Genomic DNA, 11,879 nt, shown 5'->3' on the forward strand with positions numbered 1-11,879 from the left:
TGTATGACTAATCCTTTGAAAATATTGTTTTCAATTCTTTCCAAGCAGGAATCTTCTATGGATGTAGAGAGTGTGACTTTGTGAAGAGAGATGAGAGCTTTGGAAGATAAGTGATTTGATGGGGAAGATACTTGTTCGAATGAGTTTTTATAGGGAGAATCAATTTGTCTTCATTCTACAATTTAATAGATAAATTAATCATATGTATCTATCAGAGTATTAAAAATTTAATTATGTTCAGTGGATCAACCATATGAATAATAAAAATAATAATGCTCGAAAAATTATTATCATTTTTCATGGTTGAGTCACGTCACCAAACTTTACATAACAATGTGAAAATCCACCAACCAAGATACATTGGTCGGCCATTTGGTTGCATAACATATTCTTCTATGCAATATACTAACAAAAAAGTAATTATTTTAATCAGTAAAAATAGTATTATGTAATGAAAAACTAGTATATATATAATTTCCTTATATATATATTTTCTATATTCTTTTTTTTTTTTTTAAACATTGACCAGTTGGAGCCAATTTGCTTCAAATGAAATATACAGATCCCATAAAATGTGGATGCTTGAGTCATTTTTACTCGCAAATAAAAATACGACATTAATTTTTATAACATTAGGTTCGTTTGTCTATACTAAAATAGCTGGCAAATCATATATAAATAAATTAACTTGCAATATACCCTTTTTCAAAACAAAATAAAACCTAGTGTAACGATACATATAAAACTCAAAACCGTATTGATATCTAGTTCCATATGAATAACATACTGGTCAAACGTGCAAAAATGCACAAATATAATGGATATTTGATTCCTTCGCCGTTAAAACGAATATATTGAACTAGTTCCACTAGCAGTAACGAGTATCTAACATCTATTGCTCTTTTAAAATGGGTTAAAGTTGAAACTTCGATTTGAAATTTTTTTGCAATTTTTTTTACTATTATTAAGATAGTGTACCTTAAGAAAACTGCACTCGTTAAAGGTGCCTTAAGAAAGCAATAATCTAAAGAAACTTCGTAAGCTCAAATACCAAAAAATATTATACTGCTAAAAGCTGCCAAAGATTATGTATATGATACTTTTCATCAAACCCAACATAATTGGAACAAGATTAAGTTTTTATTTACTTGAAATTTTCGATTGTGAGCTTTTATATACAAATTTTACATAATAGCCGAAAACATAATCCCACATGTCTTTTCTCGTGTTCCACCACGAAATCAGCCGTAACTTGAACCTGGCCCTTGCTTCACACAGTTTCCAGTACTTAACCATTCATATAGTATTACGTACACAATCTCTCCATTTTGAATAGTTATATAATAAATTTAAATTAATTTGAGTTAATAACTGTTTTCAAATACCGAAACCTACATAGATATATTTTATCAGCGCCTCAATTCTTGAAAATTTGTTTTGTGTCCCCTACTATATTATAGTCCCGATTTTTCCCTATGGCATGCATGCTTCAAAAACAGAACATTTTGAACTTGTAAATATTGTTTGTTATATGTTCAACTACGTACACACAACACACACTGCATACCGTATTACGGCCGCGTACAGTCATTATAACCACAATCCATCGAAGTTTTGTTTTTTTTGTTTCTTTTATATATCAAGGAAAATAAAAGAAAACAATAATAACAATTTTAATATCTTATTATTTGAACAAAAAGACACAAGTCTTGAACTAATGTTGTCTTGGTAGTTCTTCTTGTTCAATTATTAAGAATTTCTGAAGTAAGATAACATAATAAAAATAGAGAAAGAAAACAAAACCTAACATAAAAATAAATAAATTAGAAGAAGCATGTGGAGCATGCTGCACGTGAAATTGGCATGGCTAAGGGTTTCTGTTTGGCATAACCTAGACAATTTTCGTTCAATTGTCCCCTTACTAATTAATTTACTAATACCAATACTCTAATTCGTTTCATTAGAAACCATTAACACGATAATTTTACCATATTCAATTATATGGCTTAATTAACAATGAAGTTGAAACACAATTAAGACTCACTAACCCGTATCTTGTTGCTGGTCTTGGATGATTCAAAAGATAGTGTCCGTAGTTAAAAACTTGTCCGGTGCAACGCACCAAGAAACAATTTCGACTTTGTAATTTTGGTTTACTAATCATTCGAACTAAGGCTGATTGGATTCTTGCTAATGAAGCATCCAATATCTTGGAACTAGTATTCTAGCTAGTAATCTAATCAAGATGCTTACATATACAAACATCGATGCATTATCCATCTATATTAATATTCCTTGACCCATACTTTTGTCCTTAGTGTATTTCTATGCGCCACTTTGAACACTTATTTAACTAAAAGTCTCCTAATCATTGTGGTACTTTAATTTTCTAATGAAATTTTGTTATTAGATAAAAAAATATAGACGATATGTCTCCAAACATTTTATCATAGAGGCTTAACGGGCCATTAAATAAAGAATTAACGGGCCTTAACAGGCTAAGTTATAACTTGCGATTAAGTAACTTTTTATGGACCCAATTGAGTTTTACTGGGCTTTAAATATCGTATACTTTTGTCAAAGAAATTTCGAAGCTATAAAAAAGTCAAAAACTGATGAACACGAAAGAGCAGAGATCTCCAAAGATCCTTACTTTGATTTGATTATTTCCTGTGTTTTCTCCGACCTATTCAGATGTATAAAGGTAGGCCTGGGCATTCGGTTAACCATTCGGTTTCGGTTCGGTTGTATTCGGTTTCGGTTATTTTGGATATAGTAATATAGTAACCATTTGGATATTTTTGAAATTTCGGTTCGGTTCGGTTCGGTTTCTTTCGGTTCGGTTTCGGTTTGGTTATTTAAATAAATAACCATAACTAACATAAATTATATTAACATTAACCAAATAAACCAAATATAACCAAAACTAACCGAATATAACCAAAATTAACCAAATATACAATAACAAAAATACAAAAAAGGGAAAAATATGGATTCAATTTTACAAAATAGTATTTAACTTTGTAAATTCAAAATAATAACATTTACATATATTGATTATTCAAAATATTTAATTGTTTTGAATCTAGAAATAATTTATATTTTAAGTTTATTTTATAGTTTGCATAATATTAAGTATATAATATTTGATATCTTCTAGGTTTTCGGATATTTCGGTTAACCATTTAATTGTCGGTTCGGTTCGGTTCGGTTTCGGTTAGTTTGGATATAGATTTTACTAACCATTCGGGTATTTGAAAAATTTCGGTTCGGTTCGGTTTGGTTTTTTTCGGTTCGGTTTCGGTCGGTTATTTGGTTATCGGTTATTTTGCCCAGCCCTATATAAAGGTTTCATCACAGACAAGACAACAATATAATGGCGATTGTATGATCATCATAGTGTGATGAGGAAGCTATCATAAAAGAGAAAGATAGAGTTTAATAAGATAAGAGCTGAAAGACCTATACAAAACTTGGATTTAGGTGCGGTAACACATAAAATAGTTACCATAAAATTCGAATGTCGAGTGTCCATGGAATTCAAATCTAACTCTTGTACCAAAAATAATAGCGGAATGTGTTAATTTTGCTTTCAGAGTAATTTAAATGAAAACATGGACCATAACTGAGATCAGATGATGAATGTGACATGATGATTATAACATGCACGTGGTTTACATATGCAACACAAAGCTACTCCCTCCCTTTTATTTGTCCACTTTTTTTGTTATTGTTGTTGTTGTTATCTTTGGAATGCTTAGAAAGAGAATTCCATATTTCATGCTATATATTGAAAACAACCATAAGCATTCATAGTGGGTTGGTCCATCACAACAATTCACATGTTACCTAGACCAAGCTCCTTAGAAATCAAAGATAACGTCCTGCTTAATCGATATCACATAGTTTGAAATGTTGTTTATATGTAATTCACTTTATACATAGTTGATTCTCTTGGTCTCTAAAACATAAAATTGACTTCCAAATATACATATGGACAGCGTTAGAGGTTTCAGCTAAAGAAGAGAAGCTGTTACAACAAAAGGTTAGGCATCAATCAATGAATGATAGATATGTCATTTTCATATTATTCTATTGTGATGAATTTCAGATATGTGGATATATAGGTAGGAGACTATGTTATCAACGATAAACATCTTATTCACTATATCTCACACATTCATAAATGAGACTATAAACATCAACTTCGCGTATCAACCCGGACTAACTCATAAGTGAATAGAACCAGCTGCCATAACTTTCAACTCATCCGTAGCTCATAAATAGTATGTAGTCGAGATTCGAGATTCGAGAATATTAATGTTTATAATAAAGAGAGCAATAACAGACTATGTACATACATACTCCTTTTCTTCTCTTTATATATAAGTTTTTAAAAAATTCAGACATGTTAATTATAAGATCAAATAAAATTTTCACACATGTAAATTATAAATTTTTCTATTTGCAATTTTTTTTTCAGTCAATTTGATAACAGTGAAAAATAGGCAAACATGTTAAATCAATCAATCTTGTCAGACTAATCAGTTCCATACTTGAAGTTTTAACTGTCACTATACAAATTAAAACATGAAAAAGAAACCAGAACTAATATAGATCATAACCTTTCGAGGAAAAATTGGAACAAGCCAAGTGAATTTGTTTACTATATATGGATTACACCCAAAAAGCAGAAGACAAAAAAGTTCAAACTTTATTGTGAGATTTTATTATATCTAAGTCATCCAATTATAGTTCAACATATAATTATCTTATAATATTTTTCAAGAGATATTATATTGAAATACCCTATATAACGAAACAAAATTAAAGATGAGTCAGAAAACTACAAAGCAAGTCAATATCTTAAGTGATAATAAAAAACCAAAAAAAAACTCAACGATGCCTTTAACATTCAAAGGTACATTGCCTCCCTCTCACAATCCTCCGTTGCTCTTTCATAGCAAAATATTCAGTTCTAATGGCTTTGCATGGCGAAGAGCTTGAGTTTAACTTTAACCTAAGAGAATTGACTCGAAAAGGTCATTTTCGCAGTCATGTAACTTGCGAAAATGGAATATCTAGAAGGTTCTCTGCCTCATGTGTCCGAAGCTTCAGAGAAGATCACAAGTCTTGTACAACAAACTTCACCATCCCTAGTACTCTGTCTTCTCCTGGCTACTCCCTCAAAGGTATATTAAATGTATAACCTCTCTTTATTATGATATATCTTGTTTCTTAGAAAAATGTTTTGTAATTTTGATATTTTTGTGACAGATGAGATTGACCCATCAGATTATTCCTTCACTAGTGCACTCAAGGGTAAGTTTCGAAGATTGAAACTTTTGAGAATTTCGACCTATTCTAAGCATTTGCTAATTTGAATAACTAATCAAACCATCGGGTGCTACGTCGTATTTATAGTAATTGTTGTCAATTAAGAAAAAGCTAAAAAGACAATTCTGCTAAAATCATTACGTTTCGATAAATCTTTGTTCAAATTTGAATCAACAACTAAGTCATTATATTACACTGTATTAGTTTGTTTATATATCATTGCTAATAATAAAAGGAAGCTCTGTTATACAAGAACAGAGAAAATACAATAATAACTTTTTAAAAAGTTTTGTTTTATTTGCTAAACAGCATTGCAAGCAAAAACAATGTACAAGAAGAAATGTGATTGGTTGAAACCAGAAGGGGTTGTTGAGCTAAACTCGAAATGGAACGAAGCAGAGAAGTACATCTGCAATCCTTTGTCTGGTGAAGTTCCTATAGAGTGTTTGTCTTCTAGAACCCTAAATTCAAGATCCTTCAGAAACTTATCCACCACGCATTCTCCTCCATTCACGATTTTGCCTTCCAATCATAATTTCAACAATCCAAGAACGATTAATACTCCTACCGTCAGAATCATTCATGAGGATTCTAGATCTCCATATCCTGTTCTTATCCAAGGTGATTGTTAATGATCTCGATTTATTTAATGGGTTTTTATTTATAACCAAAAAGAGTTTGGGGGTGTTTTTGAGCAGAAAAGAAAGTTGTGGGGTTGAAACGAGACGTGGGTGTCCAGAGTGCACCGGCCACGACGTCGCCGATCATGGAGAGATCAACGAAAAGACAGGTGGAAGATGATGATTCGCCGGTTGAGTATGCACTAAAGTTGAAAGCTCAACAAGAGGTACACATATGTTCAATTTTGCTATGATAATTCTTGATTTAACACAACACATTCATTATTAATTTAAACATTTTTATAAAATTTGGGTCGATAATCAAATGCTCTTACTGTATATAAGTATAACTCGTGATATAATCAACGGTAACATAGACAACTAGTACAAGATTCTTCTCTCTCAAAAAGAAGCGTTTTAAAAGTAAAATTTTGTCTAAGAAAAAAAAAGTTACTTTTATGTTAAACATGTTTAGATTAAATTTGGAAAGGGGCATCATACTCATTTAGTTATGCCCTTTGAGAACAATATTAACTTAGTAACAATGATTATCAATTCTGGTACTACGATTTTGCATTGGGCCATTCGAAATAATTGAAATCATGTAAATAAAGGTACTGTACGTAATCATTGCATAAAACTTTGAATTCGTTTGTGCAATTAGATTCTTTCACAGATAAGAGAACACAAACTACATGAATGCTCAGTGTATAATTTTCGTTTTTTTAATCATAGAGTAGACAGTGATGAGACTCCACGTTTTGTTTGTTTATACATAAAAATACTGTATCCCTTTTGAGATGTGTCTTCTTCATGATATTTTGATTATAAAAATGACAAATGGTGATACAATACGTTGATAGTAGTATCCATCATAGAAAACACAGAATCGTCCAACTTCGATTTTCTAATTATTTCATGAAAAATCTTCTATTGGACCCCATGTTATGATTTTGTGTAGTCTACATTGAAAAGGCTTAATATATATATATGTGCACGTTTGTATATATACCCAAAGATACTTTTACGAGTTGAACCATTCAACCAATAACAGTTTTTTTATAGTGATTAACCCACCTGATTAGTTGCTTATGTTGACGGGTGTTTTCAGGATTTGAAGGATGTCAAGTCAGAAGAAGAAAAGGAGCAAAATATGATAAGGAAAGAAATCGAAGAAGACGATAGAGAGAAGGAGACAAAAAAGAAAAGAGGAAGTAGGTGTTTCTCCTGGATGAGGAAAATGCATAGACAACCAAGAAAATCCAAATGCATCTTTCACATTTGTCTACCTCATCTTATCAATACTACTTGTTGAACCAATAATATTCTAGTAAGAAATAAAAGAAAGACCATCATTGGTTTACACAATAATAATGTAGCACTGGTTTCAACATCATATGCTTGTGTCTCTCTCCATTTTTTACTTGGTGTATTTGAAGTATGTAACTTCATATTATATGAAATTTATTGAAGTTTTTTCGTTGGTACACGTTACATGTTTTTAAATTTTGTTTTATAAGATTGTAAAAGACAACTTTTTTGTTCAAGTTTTTTTGTTTTTAACAAACTAAGGACTCTGGCATTACCAATATCTCCCACTATCAAAATTATTTGTAAAATTTTCCTTGAAATCAAAATTACTCTTACAAAAAGATTATTTCATAGGGAAATAAGCATGTTTTTGCCCCTTTCCTTTTTATAAATTACATACTCTCCTTTTGCCATCCTTAGTATGAATCACATTGCTTTTCTTCTCTTCATAACTTGTTCATTGACTGGTATGCCATTGAGGATCAAATATCATCGGACTTCCATTCAACAACTGCAAGAGTGTGGCGGCCACCACAAGCGATCGACTTAGCTGACCATTTTCCTTCTTCTTCTTCGTCGGCATGATTAAAGCTTCCTTCAGGTGGAGGTATCATTATAGGTAATTCCAATGGTTGTCCTGTTGTTACTTTCCTTCCATATCCAAGTCTACCATGATCTCCTCTACCAAACTGATCCAAAAGAGAAACATGATCAGAGAGGGACGAATGTTTTTATAAGGCTTCAGGACTAAACCCGAAAGCAGTTTTCTTGGTTTGAAGGGACTAACCGAGAAGATTCTGCCATCTCTTGTCAAAGCAACTGAATGTGTTCCCCCACAAGAAACCTAATTTTTTAGGAAAGAAGAGATCTCAAGATTATTAAAAGTTAAATGCTTTACCTGAATGATAGATCACTCACTGAAGTTTGAAGCATTACTTACCTGAATTATATCTTCTTCAGATAGAAGATTTACTTTCTGTGGAACCATTTTGCTGCTCTTGTCATTGTCACCGAACCCTAGTCTTCCGTGCTCTCCTCTTCCCCAACCATACACCTAAGAATCAGAAGACCAATTAATCATATCTACCACATGGTGAGAATGAGAATGAGAAGAGAAGGGAATATAGAAACTTTGAGAATGAGTTATTCTACTACCTCTCCTGTATCGGTTAAAGCCGTTGAATGCCACCCACCAGCAGCAATATCGACCTANTACATACTCTCCTTTTGCCATCCTTAGTATGAATCACATTGCTTTTCTTCTCTTCATAACTTGTTCATTGACTGGTATGCCATTGAGGATCAAATATCATCGGACTTCCATTCAACAACTGCAAGAGTGTGGCGGCCACCACAAGCGATCGACTTAGCTGACCATTTTCCTTCTTCTTCTTCGTCGGCATGATTAAAGCTTCCTTCAGGTGGAGGTATCATTATAGGTAATTCCAATGGTTGTCCTGTTGTTACTTTCCTTCCATATCCAAGTCTACCATGATCTCCTCTACCAAACTGATCCAAAAGAGAAACATGATCAGAGAGGGACGAATGTTTTTATAAGGCTTCAGGACTAAACCCGAAAGCAGTTTTCTTGGTTTGAAGGGACTAACCGAGAAGATTCTGCCATCTCTTGTCAAAGCAACTGAATGTGTTCCCCCACAAGAAACCTAATTTTTTAGGAAAGAAGAGATCTCAAGATTATTAAAAGTTAAATGCTTTACCTGAATGATAGATCACTCACTGAAGTTTGAAGCATTACTTACCTGAATTATATCTTCTTCAGATAGAAGATTTACTTTCTGTGGAACCATTTTGCTGCTCTTGTCATTGTCACCGAACCCTAGTCTTCCGTGCTCTCCTCTTCCCCAACCATACACCTAAGAATCAGAAGACCAATTAATCATATCTACCACATGGTGAGAATGAGAATGAGAAGAGAAGGGAATATAGAAACTTTGAGAATGAGTTATTCTACTACCTCTCCTGTATCGGTTAAAGCCGTTGAATGCCACCCACCAGCAGCAATATCGACCTACAGATGCGTTTCACAACATCAGAATCACTTTTTACAAGTTTAATGGGTATAAATAGGAATCAAGAAAAGGGAAAAAAAGCCGAACCAAAGTGAGATCATCAAGGCCTTGGACTGGAACAGGATGAGATGTTGGCTGGGTGTCACCGGTTCCAAGATGTCCGTATTCGTTATTACCCCATGCCAATAATCTGCCACCTTCTTCAAGAGCCAGATTATGAAATGCTCCAACAGCGATAAGACGAACATATTCAAGACCTTGAACTCTTACAGGAACAGATATTTGTTTTCTGTAATTTGGAGGAAACCAAACTCAACACTCAAGTAATAGCTTAAGAATGCACAAAATGAATGCTATTGATATGAGTTTAATTGTTCTCTATATACATGTCACCAGGAGGCCAAGGTTGACCCCAAGTCCACACATGACCTTCACGTGTCAGAACCACCGAGTGAGTACCACCTGCAGCTACCTGTTCAGAAAATTAGACCTCAAATGGTTTATTCATACATCAACATCAAAGAGTAGAAACACAGATTTAGTTTTGAGGCAATGCAGAGAGGTTTTAGAATTAGAATACAAGCAAGTTTACCTGTCGGACTGTAAGTTTCGGGGCACAACGCTTAGGTATCACAATATCTCTTCGCACGGGCCTACCCATCTCGTCTTTTAAAGGCTCTTCACCACATTGTCCATACTCATTCCCACCTACGTGCATTTCATAATCAATTTCAATAGGTTTCAACAAGCAAAACATATAGAGAGAATGAAACAATAACACAGGTGTTACCCCACGCATATGCTCGGCCCTGATCATTAACAGCTAAACAATGCCAACCACCAATTGCTGCCTATTAAAATAACAGTACATTTTAAAGGTATTCATTACAAAACAATACATTCAAAGGTAAAAACTAAAAACACTAAACAGTAACGAAATTCACAATAGATTAGTAGAAGAAGAAAAAAAAAAAGATCAAACCTGAGTGATCTTGACATTGGCAAGAGCCTTAACTCGACTAGGGATGTTTTCTGTTTTTGTTTCTGGTGGGTGTCCTAATGTACCTCTTTGATTCCAACCCCATGTAAACATCTGAGACCAGTTCAAACAACCATGTAACATAACTTAGTGAAATAGAGCTTTTAAAATCTTAACTTGGCCAATTCAAGTCACCAAAAGTACTGAAATAAGAACCAGAATCAGACCAATTCCATGATAACAAAACCAAAACCTGTTAAAGAAAACAACTTTGAGCTATTGGCCAACTTCTAATAAAGATTCACAGCTAGGAGACTTTTCAAACAACAGGGGAAGACAAATAAACAAACCATGTTTCTAGTTCCTTCAAATCTTAAGAGAACTTGTAAAACCAAACAGTAAACGCCCTCTTCTTTTTTGGCTATAACAGATAAATATGAGCTCCCCTAATACATAAAAGACCAAATTAAAACAAGACAAATCTCATTCCAATGAATATTCGGATAGTACCGTGCCATCATCGCAAATGGCGAGGGAGTTACGGCTACCAGAGACAACGGAGCGAACAGAGTAAGGCTCAAGAGCTTTAACGACACAAGCCCATTCCTTGTCTTCGTTGGTACCAATTCCTAGTTGCCCATCTTNTTCACCACATTGTCCATACTCATTCCCACCTACGTGCATTTCATAATCAATTTCAATAGGTTTCAACAAGCAAAACATATAGAGAGAATGAAACAATAACACAGGTGTTACCCCACGCATATGCTCGGCCCTGATCATTAACAGCTAAACAATGCCAACCACCAATTGCTGCCTATTAAAATAACAGTACATTTTAAAGGTATTCATTACAAAACAATACATTCAAAGGTAAAAACTAAAAACACTAAACAGTAACGAAATTCACAATAGATTAGTAGAAGAAGAAAAAAAAAAAGATCAAACCTGAGTGATCTTGACATTGGCAAGAGCCTTAACTCGACTAGGGATGTTTTCTGTTTTTGTTTCTGGTGGGTGTCCTAATGTACCTCTTTGATTCCAACCCCATGTAAACATCTGAGACCAGTTCAAAAAACCATGTAACATAACTTAGTGAAATAGAGCTTTTAAAATCTTAACTTGGCCAATTCAAGTCACCAAAAGTACTGAAATAAGAACCAGAATCAGACCAATTCCATGATAACAAAACCAAAACCTGTTAAAGAAAACAACTTTGAGCTATTGGCCAACTTCTAATAAAGATTCACAGCTAGGAGACTTTTCAAACAACAGGGGAAGACAAATAAACAAACCATGTTTCTAGTTCCTTCAAATCTTAAGAGAACTTGTAAAACCAAACAGTAAACGCCCTCTTCTTTTTTGGCTATAACAGATAAATATGAGCTCCCCTAATACATAAAAGACCAAATTAAAACAAGACAAATCTCATTCCAATGAATATTCGGATAGTACCGTGCCATCATCGCAAATGGCGAGGGAGTTACGGCTACCAGAGACAACGGAGCGAACAGAGTAAGGCTCAAGAGCTTTAACGACACAAGCCCATTCCTTGTCTTCGTTGGTACCAATTCCTAGTTGCCCATCTTCTCCAGAGCCCCT

At 33.7% G+C, this 11,879-nt stretch overlaps 3 protein-coding genes across 4 annotated transcripts in view; 1 reads left to right on the forward strand and 2 right to left on the reverse strand.

Annotated features, from left to right (window-relative positions):
* On the forward strand, positions 4,864-7,431 carry LOC104763862. The gene is made up of 5 exons (XM_010487256.2): positions 4,864-5,192; positions 5,278-5,322; positions 5,647-5,958; positions 6,036-6,184; positions 7,069-7,431. Exons 1-5 carry the CDS (start codon positions 4,982-4,984, stop codon positions 7,270-7,272), a joined length of 921 nt encoding a protein of 306 aa, XP_010485558.1. The 5' UTR covers positions 4,864-4,981; the 3' UTR covers positions 7,273-7,431.
* Positions 7,547-8,474, reverse strand: LOC104763865 (serine/threonine-protein kinase Nek8-like). The gene is made up of 4 exons (XM_010487258.1): positions 8,424-8,474; positions 8,209-8,322; positions 8,056-8,112; positions 7,547-7,957 (listed from the first exon to the last, which is right to left on the reverse strand). The coding sequence occupies exons 2-4, from the start codon at positions 8,254-8,256 to the stop codon at positions 7,751-7,753; spliced, it is 312 nt and encodes a 103-aa protein (XP_010485560.1). The 5' UTR covers positions 8,257-8,322; positions 8,424-8,474; the 3' UTR covers positions 7,547-7,750.
* The window catches only part of LOC104763864 (ultraviolet-B receptor UVR8), a 5,777-nt gene continuing 2,385 nt past the window's right edge, over positions 8,488-11,879 (reverse strand). Inside the window, exons 3-12 of one of the 2 annotated variants that reach the window (XM_010487257.2) lie at positions 10,788-10,900; positions 10,281-10,391; positions 10,089-10,149; positions 9,891-10,006; positions 9,685-9,770; positions 9,386-9,587; positions 9,244-9,297; positions 9,029-9,142; positions 8,876-8,932; positions 8,488-8,777 (exon numbers count right to left, since the gene is read on the reverse strand). In XM_010487257.2, coding sequence (XP_010485559.1) covers positions 8,571-8,777; positions 8,876-8,932; positions 9,029-9,142; positions 9,244-9,297; positions 9,386-9,587; positions 9,685-9,770; positions 9,891-10,006; positions 10,089-10,149; positions 10,281-10,391; positions 10,788-10,900 — 1,121 coding nt within the window. In that variant the 3' untranslated portion in view covers positions 8,488-8,570. Of the gene's footprint in view, positions 8,778-8,875; positions 8,933-9,028; positions 9,143-9,243; positions 9,298-9,385; positions 9,588-9,684; positions 9,771-9,890; positions 10,007-10,088; positions 10,150-10,280; positions 10,392-10,787; positions 10,901-11,033; positions 11,095-11,225; positions 11,337-11,879 lie in introns of both variants that reach the window. The other variant, XM_019241579.1, reaches the window with a different exon arrangement.

Source organism: Camelina sativa, chromosome 19 (assembly GCF_000633955.1).
Source record: "Camelina sativa cultivar DH55 chromosome 19, Cs, whole genome shotgun sequence".
In the NCBI taxonomy this organism is placed as follows: Eukaryota; Viridiplantae; Streptophyta; class Magnoliopsida; order Brassicales; family Brassicaceae; genus Camelina; species Camelina sativa.

Bases quoted from the DNA above. Each gene is read 5' to 3' on its own strand.
- LOC104763865 (XM_010487258.1), bottom strand. From the start codon at position 8,256: ATGGTTCCACAGAAAGTAAATCTTCTATCTGAAGAAGATATAATTCAG. The intron at 8,113-8,208 runs GTAAGTAATGCT...CTAAAAAATTAG, and splicing joins CTGAAGAAGATATAATTCAG to GTTTCTTGTGGGGGAACACA. The intron at 7,958-8,055 runs GTTAGTCCCTTC...CTTTTGGATCAG, and splicing joins GAGATGGCAGAATCTTCTCG to TTTGGTAGAGGAGATCATGG.
- LOC104763862 (XM_010487256.2), top strand. From the start codon at position 4,982: ATGGCTTTGCATGGCGAAGAGCTTGAGTTTAACTTTAACCTAAGAGAA. The intron at 5,323-5,646 runs GTAAGTTTCGAA...TTTGCTAAACAG, and splicing joins CTTCACTAGTGCACTCAAGG to CATTGCAAGCAAAAACAATG. The intron at 5,959-6,035 runs GTGATTGTTAAT...GTTTTTGAGCAG, and splicing joins ATATCCTGTTCTTATCCAAG to AAAAGAAAGTTGTGGGGTTG.